This window comes from Acanthaster planci, linkage group LG14 (assembly GCF_054643075.1).
Source record: "Acanthaster planci isolate LZ-2023a linkage group LG14, COTS_SCS, whole genome shotgun sequence".
NCBI lineage: Eukaryota > Metazoa > Echinodermata > Asteroidea > Valvatida > Acanthasteridae > Acanthaster > Acanthaster planci.
The window spans coordinates 14,946,541-14,970,023 of record NC_141790.1 but is presented as its reverse complement, the minus strand read 5'-3'; the positions used below and the strand labels follow the sequence as shown (position 1 = coordinate 14,970,023).

General features: G+C 43.8%; 1 protein-coding gene across 27 annotated transcripts in view; it reads right to left on the bottom strand.

Annotated features, from left to right (window-relative positions):
• The window catches only part of LOC110977858 (dedicator of cytokinesis protein 9-like), a 90,041-nt gene that overhangs the window by 57,971 nt on the left and 8,587 nt on the right, over positions 1-23,483 (bottom strand). For 8 of the 27 annotated variants that reach the window (XM_087145379.1, XM_087145374.1, XM_087145372.1 and 5 more), the window contains exons 1-3: positions 8,732-12,817; positions 2,229-2,345; positions 513-602 (exon numbers count right to left, since the gene is read on the bottom strand). In XM_087145379.1, coding sequence (XP_087001505.1) covers positions 513-602; positions 2,229-2,345; positions 8,732-10,141 — 1,617 coding nt within the window. In that variant the 5' untranslated portion in view covers positions 10,142-12,817. Of the gene's footprint in view, positions 1-512; positions 603-2,228; positions 2,346-8,731; positions 12,820-21,110; positions 22,265-23,483 lie in introns of those variants that run through there. The other 19 variants (XM_087145376.1, XM_087145377.1, XM_087145363.1 and 16 more) reach the window with 8 other exon arrangements.

Sequence of the window (23,483 nt, the reverse complement as noted above, 5' to 3'; positions counted from 1 at the left end):
TGGAATAATTCTGACATCAGATGGAAAACCAAGCAGAAAATACTATACTGAAAATCAATCCTATAGGTGTACATGCATCAAAGGTATAGAAATCAATAAATGTAGGAGTTTACATGTATCTGATGAGAAAACAGGAAATAAAATGTTCACTCCTGATTTCTTTCCACACTATCCTTTTTATTCAGCAATGTGCTTTTCTTTTCAGGTAAATACTTTCCATAAGACCAATGTACACACCGTTGCCCAAGTTTCAATAGTTAAGCAGCAAGGCCATTTTATCTCCAATGCGACCTCTGACTTTGTGTGCATATCTCAGGAAATCCTTCCATGAAACAGGAAATCAAATTGAAGCGTGGCGCGAACCACACTCAATCGAGCAAACCTCGATCACCAGACAAGTCTCGTATGAGTTTCAAAAGGCACTTCCTTTTACAACGTTTTTTGTAATTTGATTAGACACAAACAATACATGTTAAATACATTGACTTGTACTCCTTGTGTTCGTTCCCTACCTCTTTGACAAAAAGGGACGACGCTTCTTGTAGAGCTCTTTCGGGTACTGTGGATTTTGTGGTTCGTAACTGCCTGGGTAATGTTGACGCCTGTGTTACAAGAGAAAAAGGGGGAAAATCACTGAATGATCTTTGAAAAATAGTGTACAGTTACATGTAAAAAACAAACAAACAAGATTCCTTCAGGGGAAACTTTTATGTGAACGACACAGAAGATTTGTCAGTAGTACGTCCAATCTATGTAATGTGCAGAGTCTGATCTGTCTTTTGTCTGTTGTTACCACAAACGAAAGCAGAAATACACGTATCTATCCATGGAGCCTGATTAATGTGGTCAATTCCTCCCTGTCGCATTAACTGGAAACAGGCAAAAACCCCTGTATGTTGGCCCCTCTCCACCAGCTGAAGAACAGCCACATTACACAGCTTCACAGCTTGGCAGATTCCTGAAACCTGGTCCCCAACGATAACTACTCCATCCAGTGTACGGAAAAAAAAAAACAAATCAGCACACCCACTTCCAACCCATCCCCTTAAGGTTTTATTTAGTCAGCTCCCTCTGTGAGGGGGAAGGAGCAGGACAGTTAAGACAGGAAAAAAAACTTGAACTCATGTTCGGAAGTGCTGCGCGCAGAAAGGTTTTCAGCAGGTTTTAATGAGGAGTGAAGGCTGTGTTTATTTGCCGGACCGATTCGAATCTTGCGGCCGGATGATCCCTCTGTTAACATCATGGCGTGGTGCACTTTTCCAACGGTTATTTCAGTGGGGGGAAAATTGTTTACGTTTGACAGAACGATGTGTTGTTACAAGACATCATGGCGTCTTGAAAAGCTTATTCACTGATGCAAAATAAACCTCAATTTTGACCCTTTCTAATATAAGGTTAGAACACTTTATCGTTATTCCAAAGTTAGAGTGACAAAAGGTTTGTAAAAGTGAAGGGTTTAACCAAAAAATAACAACAATAAGGTTTAGGGAATGAGACAGGTTCTTTTTGCATAAGCTGAAAGTACTTTATTAAGGCAAGTATTCCCGTTTGTAATTTTAGTACAAAGAACACAGTTACAAAAATGTATCTGCCAGACAAAGACATGTACTTCTGGTGCATTTATCTGCAATGTAAACAGATATATGTGCAATGTACATGTACACGTACTTACGATTTACATGGAAGAGATCAGAGAGCATTTTTAACCAAAAATTCAGCCACTTCCTTGTTTTACAAGCTGCCAATTACAAAGCACGTGCATGTACACACATACAGCTGAACACCTTTATAACAAGGTCATTGGAATTTCACACATTAATATTTTAACAGGAACCTCGTATTATCAGTCTTGGATACCAAACAGCACAGACGTTGTGGGACCTGAATAGGATCCTTGTATAAAGCAGGCTGTGCTCCTAGGGCACCATCAGTGTTCAATGTCACATGTAACGCTGGGTGCCTGACAATCTCGTGATGAACAGTCTGCACTTGGAAAAACCTCCACAATGATACCTATGCCATGCTCATAATTTGAACAGACAAACACAGGTGAATGTTCGCAGGGCTTCACGGCGAAATTTACATACGCGTACAGTACATGCAAAACCGCCGTATGCATCAAAAGAGCTGAACTTTTCAAGGGAAGTACGGTATTCACCTCCCATCCTTCTCCCCTCCCCCCGTCCCCTTTCTCATTAGCCCTTGTGGTGCATCCGGCATGTACTTACTGAGACATCATCGTAGGGGAAGCTGATGAGAGACCGCAGCGGGTCATTGTTGATAATGTTTCTGTTCTTCAGGATGTGTTCCTCGTAGTCCACAGGCTCAATCAACTCCTGCTTCTCCTGTGCAGGAAGACAAGGAGAGAAAGTAGCACAAAATTAAGATTTGGCCCCCCCCAAAAAAAAAACCACAGAAAGATCTCTAGGCAGAGGCAGGATTCAAGTTCTAAGTCTGAAACAGTATGCTACACACTGTAAGCACAAAAAATGCACATGTTTTTGCCAGCTTTTGGTCTGTGTATTTCTCAATCCTGTGAGATTGTTTTGTGTACTCTGTTTACAGTAACACAGGCTTCACAGTAATTGAAAACACTTCTTTTTCAAGGATGGATTTGCACCAGGGAGATGTAAATTAATTTTGGATTTTGGCCCTGCCCGACGTGTATTTTAACACCACTTTTAAAACTCTTGTTTATCAAGTTGCTGCTATAAAGAAAAAATTGTTTACATGCTTTGGATGGGAAATGAAACAGATCCCAAAACTGACTTTCTCTGATTATTTTTCAACAAAATTTGTGTAACTTATTGGGAGGCAGGGCCATTGCCCCTACTTCCTGCCCTCCCCCTCGATCTGCCCTTACTGCCAGCAAGTTTACCAGCCAACTGTAGGCAAAATTATGACTATGGCGTATAAAGAGCAGACTCTGCAAGATGTAGGTATTTTTCAACGGACAACATACATGTAACCTCCCACCGCACATTTTTTTTGGAAAAAGACACCAGTTAGTCATAAATCACGTTTTCACCGCAAACCCTTTCAAAAAAAAAATGGGTCCCACACATAATGGAGACGCACGACAATGTAGCGGAATTCTTTGCCCTTATTTAGCTGGATTTCTGAATTTCAAGAGCGGAAACTCGGACTGGTTTTTGCCATTCGTCCAAACTTGTCATCTTGAAAAACAATAACAGCGCAGTTCTGCCACAGATGGATGAGATTTGTCTCGAGTGGATTTCTGATCACGACAACCTCTTTTTCGGAAATGAAATTAGGAAAAGTAGCGGGACCATATGTCTTGCGCCTGGACATCTTCACAATGTTGACTTTTTATGCTGTTGGCCTTTTTTTTTCCTGGTTCAATACATTGACGTGTACAAGTACACGTACATTCCTGACCGAGTCCTGATGGCTCTTGTGTGTCATCTCACTGCATGTAAGTCTGTCACGATCTCGCCTGTTTATTGACAATCAACATGAATAACATACAGTGCATGGGTCTACAATAACCTGGAATACTCTTATTTTCCTGGCGTTTATTTTCTCACGTTTTAAATTACGGAGACTTTAAACCAGTATTTACACTAACTCCAACAGAGCATAATGTTGTGTCTTTAGAAATAAAAAATGACACGGAGGGTACAAATTTAGCCACGGTTTGTACATGAACTGGGAAGATACTCAGAACAAGATAGAACAGTTTGAACGCAATTTTTTTCACCATGGTTGATCGTGTGAGGCGTTAAGAATCCTATCTTCCAGACGCAAATTGTGGAAGGAAGTTTGCAGTCTGCCCTGAATTTCTTACCAGGCAACCAACATCCACTGCCCTCGAGTCCTGTGCCCAATTTCCATTTCAGATTTCATTTTAATGAGGTTACAAGCGAGGGGGAGAGAACATCCAGGCTTACGCTGACGTCGGTGCTCACAATGGCAAGGACGGTGGAGAAGTTCAATGATGAACTAAACCAACAAACTGAGGCCCAGTCATACAATCTAATCTATATTTGTCTTTTGGCAATGTCAGGGTGTCAGATGAGTCGTGTTAATTTTAAGCCTGTCACATCCTTCTGTCCTCGCAGGGGGGGACTTTATTTATAGGAACAAATCTTGGCACAGAACCCTCCAATTATTACTTCTACAAGTATTTGTGCTTCAACTTCAGCTAGTATGCAGCAAGTCCAAGTGCATTTGTTGGTTGAATACAATGCAAACACAAGGACACATTACTTCACTAATTGGCACAAACATTTTTGCTTGTGTTTCAAGGAAGTACCAGTTATAAGATTTCTCCGGATGTTTAGAAATTGATACTTATCAGTTTTTCAATATAGAAAGTATCCCTGTAACCCATTTTTCCTTTGCTCCTTTCTGTAAATGAGTACACGGTGCAAGTTTCACTTTCAACCCCACAGAAAGCTTTCAGTGCAATTTCCATAATGGCTGTGGGTGTAAAGCATGTAGGCCTACAGTGTACGTTAGTTGCTTACCAGGTGTGAGAGGTACATGTATAAATTGGTTGTCGCCTGATGGTGCCATCCCACACCATTTCATTTCAATGTAAAAACCCATTCAGTGATAACAGGTGCGTGGCTGTCATGAATGACGGATGTGACAGGTTTTCACGGGAGCCACCTGAGGCCCTTTTTTCATTCCAAAAAAGAAGTCAGTCACCCGAGGCAGAATGACACAGGTGTAAAACTTCTGAAAATTTGATAAAAGGGAACTATGCTACATACATGTACGTGTAAAAACAAAGAAGTGCCCAAACAAAGCATGCAAAAATGATTGGATGTACGCATACCATCTGCCCTAAGCTGAAGTGCACCCCCAAGCGGCGAAAGAAAGGCCAATGGTTACAACTGGGTTCTTGCCTGGCACGCGTTCTGCGTGTACGCAAAGACCATACATGTACATTCCGGAATAAATTCATTGCGCATACTCAGCGTGCTCCACGTCAAACGTGCACATACACTTGTGTGCCTACACGGTGAGTTGGTACCAAGAGGACCGTCAATTTCATTTACAAATACGCCCTCTTCTGTTCCGCTCACAGCGGATAGGTACATGTGTGATGCAACATTTACAATAAGCTTGAAAGTACATGTACATGTACCTGCACATGTACCGCTAACTTTGCAAACCAACAAATGATTTTCTGTTACATACACTTACGAAATCTTCTCATGGTACTAATATACGTGTAAACATCTGCCCCTTAAGTTGATAAAGGATATGATCAAAATATGCTGGAAAACCCATGTTTCTGTTGCTTATCTGTTTCACTTTTTTCCACAATTTTTGCGGTAACATTATTTCTTGTACAAGTTAAAAATGTAACAATCACAACAGCAAGAGTGTCTGTACTGTTCATGTACACTGTATACCGGTATGTATGTACATGTATGTATGTTTTTTAGAAAGCACATGTACATGTACATGACGTGTCCACACTGAACATCCCACAGCAACCAAAAAATGTTCCATTTCATCAACAGAGCCAGTGATTTCCCTAAACCATCCCGAACTGTGCTTCACCCATCCTCTGTCACCCCTAATATCATCCCTTATGTCCTCCCCCCCCCTTTGTCCCAACCTCCCCCTCCCTCACAAGCCTCTCCCCCAGTACCGGTGAGTCGGTCTGGTTAACCATTCGCCAGTCAATCCTTATTATCACTGTATCCAGGCTCTAAATGCCGGCCCAGCAACTGTCGTCAGGGTAAGATGAGAGCCTCCCCATCTCGTGGGGAAAGGTACCGGGTGTCGGGAGTTGCCAATGCTGGCAGATGATGGGGAATGATTGCATTTCGATATTAGCTCACGGAACTCCAGCGTGGAGCGCTTGATCGAAGAAACAGATCATCAAATGTGACTTCTCAAGGCAATGCGTATCATATGTGAACATGAAAACAGTATTCACAAACAACTTATTGAAGGAAGCACAGTGATCCGTGGCACATGTGGAGGCTGACACAATAAGCAACTTTTTTACATTATTTCACATAATTTCGAGTATGAAGCCCTAAATACTCAAATCTTCAAGAGTAAATAAATTTCTCCCAACAACATCAGCGGCTTTCAAGAATGGAGTTAACGGTGCATTGTACATATGGGGGAGGGGCCAGGGTACATGAACATGTACTTAAACCATACATGTTTGCAAGTCATTGAGTAAAAGGTTTTTTCCTTTCCTGGAATTTGAACAACCTGCTAAAAACTCCTGTACAAAATTTACGATTATCTGAATGATCCTTCTTCAACCGTAGTAAAAACAAGTCCGCACACAACTGTGCATGGCTGTGCTATTCTATGGTGCATTGTAATCACACCCACATTAAACATAATCATGTCAACTTGCATGTGCCCACAGGCCATCACAGTGCCGTATCAAGTTTCAAAATGGCATGGGCCTACCATCCCCATTTGTCAACAGGAATTACTGATGCACTACCTCCTATCCATGCAGCACCCCCTAAAAGCTGGACTTCCGTCTCCATTCTCAAGAAAAAATATTGCCTACTGATAGAGTTTGCACAGCTCCCTAACAAACCTCCCCCGCAAGGCCCCTGAAGTCCAGACATGGGGCATTTTAATATTCCAAGGAAACTGAATAGATCTGTACAGAGCATAGGCTGAACTGCTCTCAACAACTGTGCCCGACGGGTAAACACATAATACATGTACATGTCTAAGGCACATGTACCAATGTTAGCGTTGTGTTGAGCCAAATCTATACAGGTAGCGTACATGTACATATGTCATTAATCGGTCCAAATGTCAGACGTAACACAAAGTTTAAACTCTTGAGGGGAACCAATTGAGAAAAAAGGAATATATTTTTCATGTTCTATGCATAGCTACCCACACAGAGTCCATTTTGGAACATTAAGCTTGTGCATGTACAGAATATGTGTAATAATTTATTCATTTATAAAGTGCAAATTCTATTTTTAACAAATGGTCAAATGCGCTGCACATTAAAAATCCAGTACAACTAGACTGACGAAAACACATACATGTACACTGTACATAAGCACTCGTGTACATGTGTACATGTACATGTACAGTGTATAAGCACAAGTGTAGTACATGTGTCTAAGGAAGGGTATCAGTATATGTACAAATGTAAGGCAACTTTGAGGGGAAGACACCACTGCCGCATTAGTTTCAAACAATATCCTCTTTATACTCTTACTCTGTGCTGGCCTTTAAAGTGACCTGACCCTGGACCTGACAAACGACCCCAAGGTGCTAAATCTCTTGAACTCTTGACAATACAGCCACTTACTGGTACAAGAGCTGAGATAAAGGATCCCGGGGGAATAGGTGACACCCTGTGCAGCAAGAAGGTCCCCTCACACCAAGCAATTCACACTTGCCCTATGTTGAACACCATAATCTCCCCAAAGTCAATCTGGTGGTGTGTGGAACACACCGCCTGTTCTACAGCCAACATGTCCATGTTTTTAATACAAGCGTATACTCCCCCCTGCATACTCTGCCAGTGTAATTAGTTGGCTCCGCTTGACAGAACTAATCAAGAAAGAATGACCAATACAATAGTGGAGCCAATGAGCCCCAGGCAGGCGTCCCACTGTGTCCATCTTCTCTTAATATGCAGCTCAACCATGAGCACTTAGGCCAGATGATACTCAGACGAATGTATCATGACAGAAACCGACTGCAGTGTTATTTCCATTAAATGTTTTACGGTGACATTAGGAGCATGTGCTGTACATGTATATTTTTTTAATAACTTGGTCCCCAACCCCCCAATCTCCTTTTCCCCCAGCCCACTGACACACAATTCTCCTGGGTAGACGACCGATGATGTCATAACTTTCTAAGATAGGATCAGGCTGATCAATCTGGGCATGATCTGGGGCACACATCACTTCCTACTGTGTGCCTGCTGCTATCCTGTGACACAAAGGGGGAGGGGGGTTTCAGGATAGCTGGATGACACATCTGCGGCGCACCTGCCACCAATCATCCCAGGAAAGCCTGCGGATAAATACTATGTGCAAGATGATGGCAAGGAATGACTCTCTCTTGCTGCAGGCGAGGCAGTGTGCCCTTCCTCGTGTGAATTGTCAAAATGTCAACGGTGGTTTTTCTCATGCTCAGTGCTTGACTTGACTGATTGGACAATGCATTCTATGAAAACGTGCATCTCCTAATGATACTGAACAGAAAGGTTTGGTTATAGTTTAATTCGACCACCAGAATTAGAAGCCATTATTGTGGTGGCGCAAGGCTCGTGGACAGGTGGTACGCGCGCGCTTTGACCAATAGGGTGTCGTGATTTGCCAACTGCACGCGCGCGTCAAGCCGAAGAATGTGCGTGTGAGTGCAGTGCCACCGCAGTTAGGGCGTCTAATCGGATTAGTCTATTGAAAGAAAATCTTCCCCTCCAACAAACAATTCAACTCAAGAAGTTGACATTGGGATGACATGTTATGCTGTTTTTACGGGAGTGAAGAAGACAGGGGTCAGACATAGCTTCTTCACATGCGCCTTGATCATTCATTGACGCTCTTTGTAAGTTAGTACAGAATGTGTCACTGATTTTCCGGTGCTGCGGAAGATTCAGCATTCAGGGAGGAGGTCTCGAATAAATACCTCAGGTATTATGTGGAGTTAATGTTCGCAATCTCTAGGTTTTTTTTTTTTTTTTTCCTAAACTCAACTTACTGTCAGAAAACAGTTGTAAAATTCTGAGTATACTAACCGCAAAGAGGTCAATTACTGGTGACGGAGCTGGTGTTGGTGATGTAGGGGTAGGAGGTGGTCCCGCCTCCTCCTCGCTGATCGAGGTCTGACTCCGAGAAGATGAAGTGCTTATCTTTCTCACCTCAGATGCCAAGGTAATGGGCGATCCGGGTTTTGTTGGTGTTCTAGGCGAAGAGCTCTGCGGTGATCCGGGATCAATCTTCTCTTTGGAGGTGGTTCTGGTGACACCATGGAGGTGGGAGGCCGAGGTGTGGTGACTGGCCCGAGATGCCAGCCTGGCACTGGAGGAGCTGGCTGACTGGGCCAGCATGATCCGCAGCGTGGCCTCGGCTTTGTGGATGGGGGACGTTTTCACCGAGCTGGACTTCTTGGTGAATTTCACAGTCACGTCCCGCTCCCGCTTCTCTGAGGCTGCCTTCCGCATGATGCCACCACGCAGCGGCTCCGCAACAGGAACATCACTCTCCTCGGCCGCCAATGAAGAACTCTGAGGGATCTTTTTGGACTCGCTGCCAATTGACTCTGTCGAGACAGATGATTTAGCTGCGGTCGCCAGAGTTTGACGAGTCGTGGCAATAGGTTTTGCTGCAGTTGCAGTTTGATGTGTAGATGTTTTACACGGTGTCTGACTTTTCAAGCCCATCTTTTGCTCATCATTGACTGAACGCGGCAATGGAATCGGTTTCCGCTGGGATACAGAAGGGGTGTCACCAGAACGCCGTCCCGAAATAGAATTCCTGGGTGAGGAAGAGTTGGACCCCGGTTTACAGGTGTCGCGATTGAGAGACCCATCACTGGAGGCTTTTCTGGGGATGGCAACTCTTGCTGCACTGGTAGCAGACAATGGCCTAGTGGAGCTGCCATTGTGCATCCGGCTGCCTGTTCCCTGCTTAGCCACAGTTGGCGTGACCCCAGCAGGAGGGCCATGGTTGGTCGGGACGGGATTGCCGCTTTTTGCACCGTCACCTGATCCTCGTTTTGCAGCAGTCGGTTTGGACAAACCCGAGATGGAGTCCCGCTTTGAAGAGTTGCCATTTGGCATCTTGTCCCCAGACCCTTGCTTGGAGATGGTGGTTTTGGAGGCACTGGAGACAGGTCCCTGCTTTGTTGCCTCGCCAAGCTTTGCACCACTTCCTGATCGCTGTCTGGCCACTGGTTTTTTCACGGTCACTCCCGAGGCTGGCGTCATGCTCTTGGGGGGCAGGCCATTGTGGACACTGCCACCAGAGTTCTGTTTTGCCACTGATACTTTGGTGTCACTAGCACTGGAATTCTGATGGTGCATATCATTAAGAGTTGTCTTGGTGATGTGTGTGAATGCAGGATTCTTTCCCACTGTGACAGTTTTGGGAGCTGTACTCCGGGGAACGAGAGCTGGTCTGGTGGCTTTGAAATTCACTGACGCCATTGTGGCTTGTGCAGTGAAACTACTTCCGTGCTTGTCCACATTAACAGCAAGAAAAATAATGAAAGGTGCTGTCTCATTAAGTGAAAACAAAAATGAAATATTACTCACTCCTCTGAGCTGTACTCGTAGCCCCAGACAAAGCAGTATGGTGCACTAATTATGATCCAGAGGCAAGAGTTGAGGTATCGTCATCAAAGCACTCACTTGGAAGGACTCGCCTAATGCCAGATGAGTAACCAGAAACTGAGTGCAATTCCAGGGTGTGGTCACTCCCATCTTTTAAATTTAACCTGAAATTACACAGACCGCTGGAAAGCGAGACTACAGCAGGCACCTTCCATGAATGATATCACATCAACTACTGTAAGAAACACAAACTGTGCCACAGTAGACCAGTCTCTTTCACAGTCAAGGCCAAGTTCAAACATGAAAGTACTTACATGTGCATGTACATGTACAATACCCAGGTGCAACGTTTACTTGAACAATGGTTGAACCAAGGGTATGATCCCGTTACAATACAGTCCTCTTGGAAGTTGAAGTTTTCAAAATGTCCATGGGGTTGACATTCCATTCAGCTCATATCACTCCGCGGTTTTACTAAACTTGATAAAGACTGTCCTTTCTGAGACTGCTGCGGCAGAACTAAGGATGACTCAGGACACTGCCACATTACTTTCCTCTGTCAATTGCCACGTCCTGCTTCAAACGCTTTGTCAAAGGTCATCTAGATTTATTTCTTTTGTTCTACGGTAGTTTTGATGATTGTCCAACCGTGTTTGCGACGCCACAAATGCAACGGCAGAAACAGTAACCTGCACACGGAGGTATACACCTGTTCAACGCGCCTGGGCCTGCCTACAGATGTGCACACATGTACAGTACATGCATACGTGGCCCGTAAACGGCACTTGTCCATGTACATGTAATCATGTACACTCCAGTTCAATCCGCACACTGCTGTTCCATGAAAAATGCACACAAACAAAAGCCGAGGTGGTATCTCCTTCCTGCTATCATGTGGTCCTGCACATCCTCCCGTAGTTGTGTTGATTCCTGTCAGCTGGGGCTTGTTAGCGGTCCTGTTTCCTACCAGCAGTGGCCTACCGACGACACGCACCTGTATCGCCCACAGAGTCAAAGCTGCATGTGACACACACTGTCAAATCCAGCCCATGTCAGCCGCTGGTGCAGTGAACCAGTAAGCAAGTCACTGTCAAACAGAAAGCTGTTCCCCTGCCTCGTGCCTCTACAATGATTCATTAGTGTCAAGCATATGCCATCACTGTCAGTGCCCGTGTAGGGACAAGTAACAAGTACATACAGTGTACATGTACAGTGTACATGTACATGTATGTGCAATTATGTATGTAGGTTGCCTCAGTCCAAACTGGAGAAATACTTTGTCAGTCAATCAGTCTGCAACATTTAATACACACATGGACATGTATACATTCCTATCCTGCATGTGCCAGTTTCCAGCGCCAGAGCCCTTCCAACTGTGCTGGCCTAAAACTGTGCAGGGGATTGGATGGAGGGCTAAGCTGGTAACGGTGTTTGTAATGCGACACCCGCTCCAGCCAATGTGCAATCAGGGGGTGACTGGTCTGTAACCAAGGACTACATGTCACCACAGTGAGCTGCTGAGTGATCCCTCCTGGCAACTCTGATGAACGGCAGCCTCGGTGTGAGGTGGGCCAAGACTGAGCATGTCTGAGAGAAGAGCCGTATGCCAATCGCCACGTTTATGGTGCGTGGGAATAATCTCAGGAAATTTATGCCTGTTCTGACTGGGCTTGGAAGGCAAATAAAAATGTCAAAGTCGGAGACGTATTTTCTCTCCCAACAGCAGACCATCCACAGCAACTTACTTGTAAAATATGGTGATCAGTGTCTCCATTTTCTTTTTTTTTTTTTGGAGTCACAGTGTTTGAGTACCATTTCAGCAGAGATCAATCATTCCACATCTTGCTGTTCCATTCTCACTGCAATCAAATGTTCCCCTCGGATGCCCTGAGGCCCACATGAAGCTCATTTTCATTTCAATAAAGGCCCTCAGTCGGAGTCTCGCACACAGACACACACAGTTGCCGGCCACACCCCGAGTCTGTGTTTTTCATCGCAGCCAAGGGGCGCAATGATGTTTTATGATAATGAAGAAGCATGTTAACTTGGAGGATCAGTGCGGCTCATAATAACTAGCCCAAAACGTGAAAAATCCTCTCTCCAAGACTTGTTAGTTTATTGTACATGTACACGTATATGCCGACTAGATTCATTTACCGAAGAGGAAATCTTCAACGACATCTGTGACTAGCACTTTCATACAGCTGTGTCCAATTTTAGTTTTTCCGGGCTGTGACTGATCGTGACGGAAACCGAAAGATGTCTTTATTCCTCGACTGGTCAGTACAGATTACAATCAACTGTGGTATGGTAATGCTGCAAAATGCACAACTGGGTAAATGGAAGATATTCCTGAACAGCGGTCCCAGCATGCCACAGGATAACGGATGCTGATAATGAAGCTCACGCCAGCGTGATGGGGACTGAAAAATGCCAGTCCCGAGCCCTGATGATTAGAGGAGGGCGCAGTTTTCTTGGTAATGTTCTCCCGACGTCGGGTGACATGCAGGTCATTAGCAAAGCGATGCGCCTGTGCTAGCTTTCAAGCTGATTGGAGAGCTGCCCCCGCAACAGCAGCAAATGACGATGACTGAACAACATCCGTATACAAAACACTGCTAGAAGATGACCTGCATTTATTTAATGGACATGAGGCCAGTTATGTATTTCCTCATAAATAAAAGCCGATGACTGATGCTGTAGGCCTACACACACAACTCAATTCCCACACGAGCAGAAAATAAGCAGGTTTTCAGCAAATTATGCTACTGGCACATTTCAAATTACTCGCACTTCTGTCCTCAAGAACGATTTGGAGAAGTACATGTTGTGACAGTTGGGGTGTAAATGTTAACATCGCTACACGTCAGTAATCCTCTGCAAGGACAGACTGACAAGAAGCCTCATCCACATCGGTGGCACATGCATATTGTCCTTGCTATACATGTAGCTCCTCCCTTGATCACCAGTGAAATCACTTAATCACAAGGAAATCCTCTAAAGTAGTGACAGCAGGTTTGAGTTACTGGAGGCTCAATCACGGCCAACTTGAACTTCCGGGCTCATTTCAGGTAGCTCGGAACTGTACATGTCAGGCACGCTGCACTTGAGTCCCCCTCCCCTCCCCCCGGTCTTTGCTTTAGTCCTATGACTGATCTTTCTTCCTTCCAACTCATGAAGTTAGACGGAAGTCCAGTTTGGTGGTGGAAATGACAGCATATTAGGCATGAAGTTCAAAGGTAGTTGGGTGGGGGGGGGTTACTTTCTGCTGTTCAGCAGTCTGCCTTCCTTCTTCTCTCCTCCCCCCCTCCCCAAGGCGCAGATTTACAGTCCTGACACCGAGGAAATTCTCTCTTGAAGTTCAAGGCCAGAATTTCCCCTGATCAACGGGGCACCAAATCAACTGATAAAAACTGTTCCTACTTGACTAACTAGTCTTAGTCTTCAGGGAGAAATGGGCCAAGTCCATATACATGTAAATATTTGGAAATGCTGCTTCATTTGGTTGATGAGGTCTGCGATGTCAGTTACACTCATGAACAGTATAAGACAAGGTCATACACAAGTTAAGATTTGTCCCAGATTAAAAATGTAAAAACACACGATCCGAGAGGCAAATAAAAACTTACATGTCCATGAACAATGGATCAGATCTTTTTTTTTTTATAAATGCGCTTAATTATGAAGAGACATATGGGCCTTAGCTTTAGCTGAAGGACCCTACCAAAGCCGTGTATCTACTGAAGCGTGTACACAGTACTTTTACACATACATGAACATGTTTGTACATAATGATTGATGTGCCCCAATTTACTGGTAATACGACTCCTGAAATACATTGTGGTTTGATTTCTGGGGGGAAAAAGGTTTACGTGGAAACCCTTCTCTATGTCTGGCAGCCCGAGTGCAGGATAAACAACAGAAAAGCTTGTGCTTTCTGTCTTCATTCTGAAGGGAATCTAGTCCCTCTAAATAATATACAATTGACGTCAATGCAACACCAAACGTGCTCCCTCTGCTTGAAGTTACAGACTGGCTAACAGCGCCCTCAGTTGGCCTCAACAAGAAAGCATGATAAGCACAGCAGCATGATCGACAGCACCCCTCGGTGCCACTGAATATATGCACACGTACACATTGCAGCACGCAGACTGCCACTGCAGAGCAAGGCCTCAACAAATGTAGAACAAGAGGCAAGGTTCATTGCTCCTGCCAAGGACAACCACTTCAAGCCGAGGCAATCAAACCAATTAGTCAAAGACAAAGGCTGCATGTAAGCGCGCGGTAATTGAGACAGTGGGGTGGCAAGTTAGCCACTTATGAAGCCATCCGGTTCGCAGTCTTCAGGCTACACGTACCCGGTACTAACAAGCACATGTATGCTCGGAGTAATTTCATTTGCCGGTACTGCTACTTGTCAAGTGCGAGAATGAAATACGTGTAAAAAGGAGTTTTGAGGATAGCACAACAATAGACACACGGAAACAGCCACTGGTCCAATTCATTACACACCTAATTATTACAGGCACTATACAAATAGCACAAAGAACAAGTTGAAGTTGCAATTTACAATATCTGTGGATTAGTACAGAAAAACTTCAATACAAGATTATCTAATTCAGTCCCTCTTTAACACTTTTATGGTACATGTGCACGTACAAATTTACTCAAAAAAGGGCAAAACCAGCGTTCCAGCATAATGCAACATCTTTTGTTGAGTGCGTTTTTTTATTATTTTGAAGGCCTACTAGCCTCAGGAGAAATAACATGACAGGTGAACCGTGCCTTTGGTGTCCAAGGTAAATTGATTCTGCTCACAAGCCTCAGCATAGTACGGTGTGTGTGTGTGTACAAGTGCATGTGCATTTGAGTATTGAGTTCCAAGAAGAAATTACCGGTAGCACAGGCCACTGAAACATTCATGACTCATATTTGATGTCTGGCGCATAAAATCTGATAAAAATGCCGACCGGGCAAACAATGGGTCGCATGAATAAGAACTAGCATTAGGTCTTACGACCAATTTGGAAGCGCTTACTTGTGTTTGAGTGAATTTACTTGGGAAGCATTTGCTAGAAGTAAAAAGTAAAAGAATTTCGGCATACTTTTTGGGTGAATAAAATGGGCAAAATGCTTCAGAACTGGAAGACCAGTGTATTTGCTAGTCATTTTTCAAGCCTGGGTCGAGGCGACCTTGAAAAAGGAGATGCAAATACTAGCGTACGAAATTGCAGTGTTCATGAATGTCTCTTGGAAGGAGGAGATGTCTGCCCATTGGAGATACATATGGTACCCAGGATCAAAATACAGGCAACTGTGCGGATTGGAGAAGGAAAATGTGGCATGGATGGCTGACCATTCTTTGAGCGCTCTGGAGAGGGGAGAGGAGCCGTCCTGATGGCAGAGCAGCAACTGGAGGCTTTCCTGAGGTGTCTTGACGGTCCAGGTTTTCAGGTTGGCGATGGAACTTGGAGAAGACCATGGTGATTATCAGAGTACCATACATGTATCTACCACAATCCAGCGTGTTCTTGACCAAGTGACGACCAAGGCGGGGTTTATGGATCAAGCTTCCCACGACTGCGGCCGGAGTACCGGTGCAAACTGCTCCGGAGATGTGGCGAGCAAGAAGGCCATTTCAGACACTGCTCGCAGGTGAAGCAGTGGACTGTGCACCGGTCAAAAGAACCAAGTCATCTGGACCACTGGCGGATGAGAACACCAACAGGAAAAGGACGGGCGACAATAAATGTGCTGCATCATGTAATGCAAGTGGGATGTTGATGAGTGTTGATACAACCTGGCCCGGATTTCTTCGCGTAGTCGGATATGCAGAAACTCTTCTGAAACCATCAGGAAGAGAGGTACATACATGTACCAGTAGTCTCCAGTCATCCAGTAAAAATAAAGAGCAGATAGACAAAATGGATTCAACTAATGTTTTTTTTTTTTTTGTTTCTGTTTGTTTGTTTTGTTTGTGTTTTGGGATTTTTGGGGGGGGGTTGTTGGTAGTAAACATGAAGGGCTTCAGCAATACACTGCTGGCCTTTACCCAAAGATCAGGCATTAACTTACCCAGTACCACTTCTTTGGCGGGTAAGCCCCCATCCCCCCGTTGGTTTGATTACATACATGTACATGTGCATCTAATTCCCCACCCCCCTTTAGTGCCGGCTACATGAGTCACCCAGCCAGCACATTAATGTGGCATGACTAAGACAGGAGACAGGAGCAGTCGCACGCTCATTGCAAATTTCAGGGGTGAATCACCCGTCGCATCTCATCAAATACCAGTACGGCCGATATTTTTGTTCTATCAGATGTGAATGCTGGTTTGGAGACTACAGACCCCACAGATTCATCAAAGCAGTCCTCAATCATCCTGCGCTTTCCTGTAGACATTTCAAGGGCAATTAAGCACTGCATGGTCGAAAGGCTTTTTTTTAAAGGGGCAGCTCTCGTCAGAGATGAGACGAGAAAGACACAGACTCTTCCTGGGCATGCAGGATTTATGACTCCAGAGGGCGCTGTATCTCACTGAGAGAGACACATGTACATGTATCCGGTGAAACCTGACTTTCTTCAACTTTATGTAAATCAGTGTGGTAGATAAGGAAGTGGTTTCAGTTGATCTGAACACGTTTCCGGTGAATCTAGGCTACACTCTGACTTGATAATTCACGGTAACAATGTAACTACATACAAGTGGTATGCAAGCAAGTATACGTTTGTGCACGTTTATGAAACTGATAGTGCAAAAATAATATTGATATTCCACATTGTGGGTGGACCTATTACAGAAATGTGCTTCACTTTTGTTTCAGGTTAGGGGTCAGCATCTGCATGGATCTGAGGAAACAAGATAAGCCATGAGCTTGTGCAAGATGTTGGTACCAATAGTATCCCTTCCTTACAGCACATTTGTGATACAAAGCAGACACGCATTCTTAGCAGTGTTTCCCAAAACATCTCAACAGTCAACACAGTTGTACACAAGGATTGCCATGCAGGCTGTACACATGTTCGTGTGCTTGGAGTGAAACCATGCCGGCATACAGACAGCACTTTTTGTTACAGAACGAGAACAAAAAAGTTCCCTCGTAAAGGCAAATACATATATACGATAGATGGTCATCAGTGAATAACACACATGTACATAATATACTTTCCACTTTGATTTTTGAAGAGCAAAAAAAAAAAGATACACCCTACATGTAAAAAACAGAAATAGTCCCTAGGCTTCATTTCAGTTGTTAGCCTGGATGAACATGCAGAACTGGTGTTAGCAAAAATGTAAAAACCAACAGGGAAACACTGTTAACATGACAGAACTTACATGCACATGTGCTGGTCAACTTAACCATGCTTAGCGTCCTATTTCTTTACACTTATTGTCTATAGTTTATGTGGGCAAAAAAAAGAAACCTTACCACACTACAGACATGGTTTCAAGGTGTAATGCCCCACTAGTAAACTTTAACAATGGGGGAAGGCTCCACAGAGCTAAGGAAGGAGGGGTAGGGTACCATCCCAAAGTACCTTTCCCTGGAAGTGCACCCAACAAAAATTGTGAGAGGGATTATGAATCTGAATTTCAATGAACAGTCTGCAGACAATACCTGGCAAACCCAGATGGGCAAGTTCAGAAATTGCCCAGGTCAGCCAGACGACGGGAGACACCGCTACCTGGCCCTCAGACTGGGGCAATTATGGATTAGGGTCAATATCATCTTGCCCATCAGAACAGCAGGTGCAAAATTCGGGAGAGAGTGGTAGAGGGATGCACTTGTGTGCTTAAAAAAAAAACACCCAAAACAGATGCATACATTAGGGATTGAATGTTATCGGAGTTTTTCATGGTTTGTGCTGGGATGAGGGAGAGGGGTGTAAAACTGGAATGACTGACGCTACAAAATCGGCTTGTGAACAACAAGTGCATGTACATGAATAACAGTATAGAGACAGAGACACGCACTCTGCCAAATGGGAAGTCAGAGAGGAAAAAATGAGGAAATTCTACGCCCACATGACTGACTTTATGTAGCGTTTTTATCAGCAGATCTGCATGTACATGTACATCAATGAAGTTGCATTAAGTTGCTTTACTGCGTGTACAAGTGTGCATAAACATGCACGTACTCGTACATGTACATGTATGTGTACACTCTACTAATGTACATAAATGTACCTGTATGACATACCTGTGCATCACCAAACTAACGAATCCACAGCGGTGAAAAATGCGTACATTTTAGGTGTTCACTTAACGCACAGCCGCCTCCACTGTTCCATTCACACAGTACCGTACAGGTGTATACCTACAGAGCTTCACCTTTCATGCATGTACTGGTGCTATTCATTCCTGACTCTTTCTCTTGATTCTTGCTTTTTTTTTCCCCCCCTTGCAGTTAGCACTTTTATTGAAGCAGAATTAATGCTACTCATAATACGCACTTTGATTGCGTCGCAAATTGGTCGGTTTGCAGTAAAGGAAACACAGATGGAAGAGGTCGGGTGATAGGGGAGTACTAAAGCACACTAAAATAAATGAGAACTGCGGGTAGAAGAAAATCGAACGTGATTTTTTTTTATCCTTTTGATACTTTTGACAGATTTTACGCCATTTCATAAATATATCACGGTATTTAAGAAAATATGTCAACTCTCTCAAGAAATACCTCTTCTTGAAGTTGACCTGGAAATGTATAGGTCACATGCCAGATGGGTTAGAGTGTTTATAATTTCAAAATGGTTGGAATTGTTTTACACAATCTGTCCTCCATATGTCTGCTTGCGCAGTCTTCCCTCCTGTCATAAATCTCCCGTGCTAGGCCGAGGTGTGAGCCTTTATTGGGTTTTCATCAGATCCAAGTGTCAGCTTCATTAAGCAGAGCTTGGGACCGGCTGTAGTCTTTTACGTCAGTGCCTGTGTGGGCAGTTCAATGTCACCCGCAATCGCATGTGAAAATTACGTGCAAATTGTCTGCCGAATGAATGCACGTGTGTGGGGAGTCTGCAGAACCAACATCTGCCGGGCAATTTTTCTGAAAAATCTCAGATTTGTGTTTACTGTAAAAAAAAACTGTAAAAAAAACACTGAATCAACACTATTTTTGGTGTACATGTACATGACTCGTACATGTACATTGTACGTGTAGTCACTGGCACTAGACTTTGTCTGTGACTGTGACACAGAATTTTCACCCAGGGTCAAATCAATTAATATATGAGAACACATCAATGAAAGAAATAGATTCCTTATGAAACTGTCTCGAAAAGAGTTGGTGGAGTGTGGATAATACTGCGGTCCATATTGTGGAAATTAGATTAAGGGTGTTCGGTCTGCTATTTCATCATCCCAAAGGTCAGCCGGCATTGCGTCTCTGTACTTTTATTTTCATTACATGGGAATTCACTTCCTTGAGGAACCGGTGGTAAAGTGCTTGCCGGACTCATTGACTGATTCTTGGTTAGGATTTCACAACTTCCACTTTCAGTGTTGTTCTTGGACCTGTGGAGGCCCACGTGCTGTTTTCTGGCACACTTGTCTTCCCTGTCTTCTCAGTGGAACCATTCATTCAGGTCAGCACAGGGATATGTACATGTGTGCCAAAAACAGTGGTACCAAATTCAAATTACTCAGTTGAGGAAAACGGGAACAGATGAAACTCTTACAGATTTACAGTCTATAAATAAGAGACAGGCCAGATTCTTCTGAAGTGAGTTCACGTACAGTAGTCAACTTTTCAACAAAAGAAAAAAACAAAACTTGCAGGAAAAGATTAAGGAAGCATTGAACACTCTGAGGCAGCCTTCAAGTTGAAAAAAAAAAAAAACTCATTGGTTTTGATAAAGCGGCATTTTAACTTGTGGAAATACTGGTATGCGTGTGCATGTATATCCATCTAATGGTAACAAGAAATGCCAGCAAGATACTCCGGTAGACGTCTTCTTATGGTACCAAAATGGGGAACAGCTTAGATGAGGAAAAACTTCTTTGAAGCCTGCCGAAGGAGAGTGGTGACAAATGTCAAGTATAAATCTGGACTTAAATTCCCATGGATCTTGTCAGTGAAACTGCTTTCAAGAGTGCCAAAAAACAGTCTCGACTTTGGTAGGGCAAACCCGCTCATTGCAATTTGAATTCCCTGAATGTCTGTCACAGGGAATCAGTGCCCAGTGCGAAGTAAAGCATCCCAAATTAAAGGGAAGTCGGGAATTTCTGCCACCAGTGAGCCAAATCGGAGCAGTGCGGCTCATCGCTCGCGGCCAAAGACTGGCCTGCACTTTGGGAGAGAAATGCTCCGAGCCTCTGAGACCACTGATGTAAGTGATGTGCCATACGCAGTGACAGATGCAAGGGAAGGAGGAAGTCTTACTATGCTAATGCCTTTTGCCGGGACCATTTTCATGCCTGCTGAGCGCCTGCCCACACACTCATGTGGGAAACAGCTTTTTGACTTAGCACTGGAGAATGCGCTTCAACAATGCACATGGTGTAAATAACAGATTTACTACAAAGTCATATTGAAAGCAAATTGAACAATTTGCAAACATTAAACCACATACATGTATTTCAATTCCATTCCACAATTAAATGTTCTCGCCCAAAAATCAAGTGTCAAAATGTTAAAAAATTAAATTTGTGTTCTGATCTGCAAAAATTGTCTTTTCAGTGTTAAAGAATGAAGATACCGGGACAGTGTACATGTAAATAATTCATTTCCATCTTTAAACATAAATGTAACTATTATTAATTTACATGCATATGTACGTCTCAGTGAAATACATTGTACATACATATGGCCCATAAAGATGACAAAAATAAAAAGGTTACTCTCACACAATAGGACATCTCAAAGGTATCTTCTGCTTCCGTCTCCATTATGAGCACAGACCCAAAACCGAAACCTGCCAGTACACAGTGAGTGCTGTGTGGATGGAGTCTATGACAGTCTGTGGTAAATCTCCCAGTGCCACGCTGACCGAGTATCAGATTTTGACAGTATATCACCCGCTACTCAATGAGAAGAAGTCTTGGTGTTGTGACAGCAGGTCATCTGAGAAACAGTGCCCAATTTTGGTGTTTACACTGGTCTTGGGTGACATCAAACCATAAGCGCACTGTTCTGTTCAGACTCTACAGACATGTCGGCACATAATGCACATGAGCGTTGCTCCAGCAACACTCAATGAGACCACAGCATTTGTACTCAAGGTACATGTAAAGGTAGGCTGTAGGAAATTACTGGTCATGCTCTAGTGACACTAACGCACAGGACTTGAGCAGTGTGAAAGTCAGATTCCCATGCTGTTGAGGATAGAGAAACATCTGTGGTCCCACAAACCTTCTTTCTGCAGATTCCGGTTCTCCAGAATTCCTTTAAGTTTGATCGATTCTTAGAAGAACAGAGGGCAACAGAAGCACTTCATCCATGGTGTCATTTTGTTTCAATTTTTGTCAGTAGAGTTCCACACTGTACGCATCACTTGTCCTGGTATTCATTTGGTCAAGTTTAGGGAATGTTGATCCACAGTTTCAAGTCCTTATCATATATCCCAGTCCGGTTCAGTTTACGACTTCTGCTTTTGAAGTATTTATCCGGTGAGCATGAGAATTTCCTGGGGAGAGACAATTTCAGCATTCCAACGATGCATCTAGAGACAAGCATCTCCTGAGACCAAACATCATCGTTGTCCCTGTCTGGACGACCTTGCCAAATCAATGAGGAATCATTCACCAGCCAATTAGCTTGGGAAAAGTCACAGAGCGACGCAGGATTCATGTACACAGTGGTAAAGGTGAAGGCAAAAACATGCTTCCAATGTTGACTGTGGTGGAGAGTAACTTATAATAAACATTGGATCTGCCGGCTGATGAGGATGTCTTAAGGAGGATGTGAGAAAGATGCGGATGTGCTTCACATCCTTGGCACACAAGAGCCGCAGAGGACTTTCTCCGGCTGATTTCTCGGCTGTACCCTCATCAATAGCCTGTTCATAGCAATGCTCACAGATCTGACCGCCTCGCCTGGAGGGGGGGAGGGGGAAAGAAGTGCATGTACAGACTGTCTGCGTTTGCATCATGTTTATTAACGGCGGCGTCATCATCTTCACGCGGGCAAATAATTGCGGGGATGGGTTTCTCTTTAAAGGCACTGTGCCTCCATCCTTGGGGCAGGGAGTGGATATGGGGGATTTGGAAATCCCTCCTTCTTTTCTGGGGTGCCAATTGATTTCCTTGAAAATTAAACTCCGACAAACCCAACATGGATACATGTGTTTTCAAGGAGCGAGTGTAGCAGTACTTAAGTTTGGACCACAGTGCAATACCACAGACTATCATGGAGGAAGGTGTGGAAGTAAATATACACGTGTGTATATTGTAAACCTTGAAATTACTCATTCCTATGCAAGATTTCATATTTGATTTCTATAAGCAGTATGTATCTTTCAAAACATCACATCATTAAATTTCTAACACTTAATGTTACAGGCAACCGACGCTACGTAGACAAGTCCTTTCCCAGTTATTTACCTTAAAATACAGAAAAACTACATTTCAACAACGTAGTAAAAAAGTACAAAACAATGACATTAATTTCTTGGGGATGATCTGAATGTTTATAAAGGAAATAATGTTACAGCCACCAGGACAATATACAATGTAGGTGAAGAGACCATTTGGTAATTATCTCTAATATTCAAAGAATCATTGGACAGAGACAAAGCTGAAACATTATACACAACACAGTGTGGGGTACATAAAGTTTTATAGCTGTAAATCTAATGCGCATACATGTATGTGTGTTACTTGTAAGACCTACATGTATATGTACCCATGGGTGGTCCTGTTAATGGATGAGTTTTGCCATGCAGGACATGTTTAAAACTAACAGGTAAATGGTTGACTGACCACAACACAGCAGACAAACCATAAGGCCAGGCACTTATGCTTGAAGGTGAGGGGTGTATTATACATGTACAGTGGAGGCAACAGGCCAACATGTATGGTAGGTGTACATGTGCACTTGCAAACTGGCCCGGCAGCTTAATCAGTGCGGCGTTGACAGTCGGGATCAGGTTCTCAAAGGTGGCAGTGACAAATGCATGCAGGGGGAACAAGAGAGCCATTGATGATGAATCATGAATGCATGTGTGTCTACCTGGCCTGGCACTGGTGGAGCGAAGCATGATAGACATTGGGGAGTTGGCT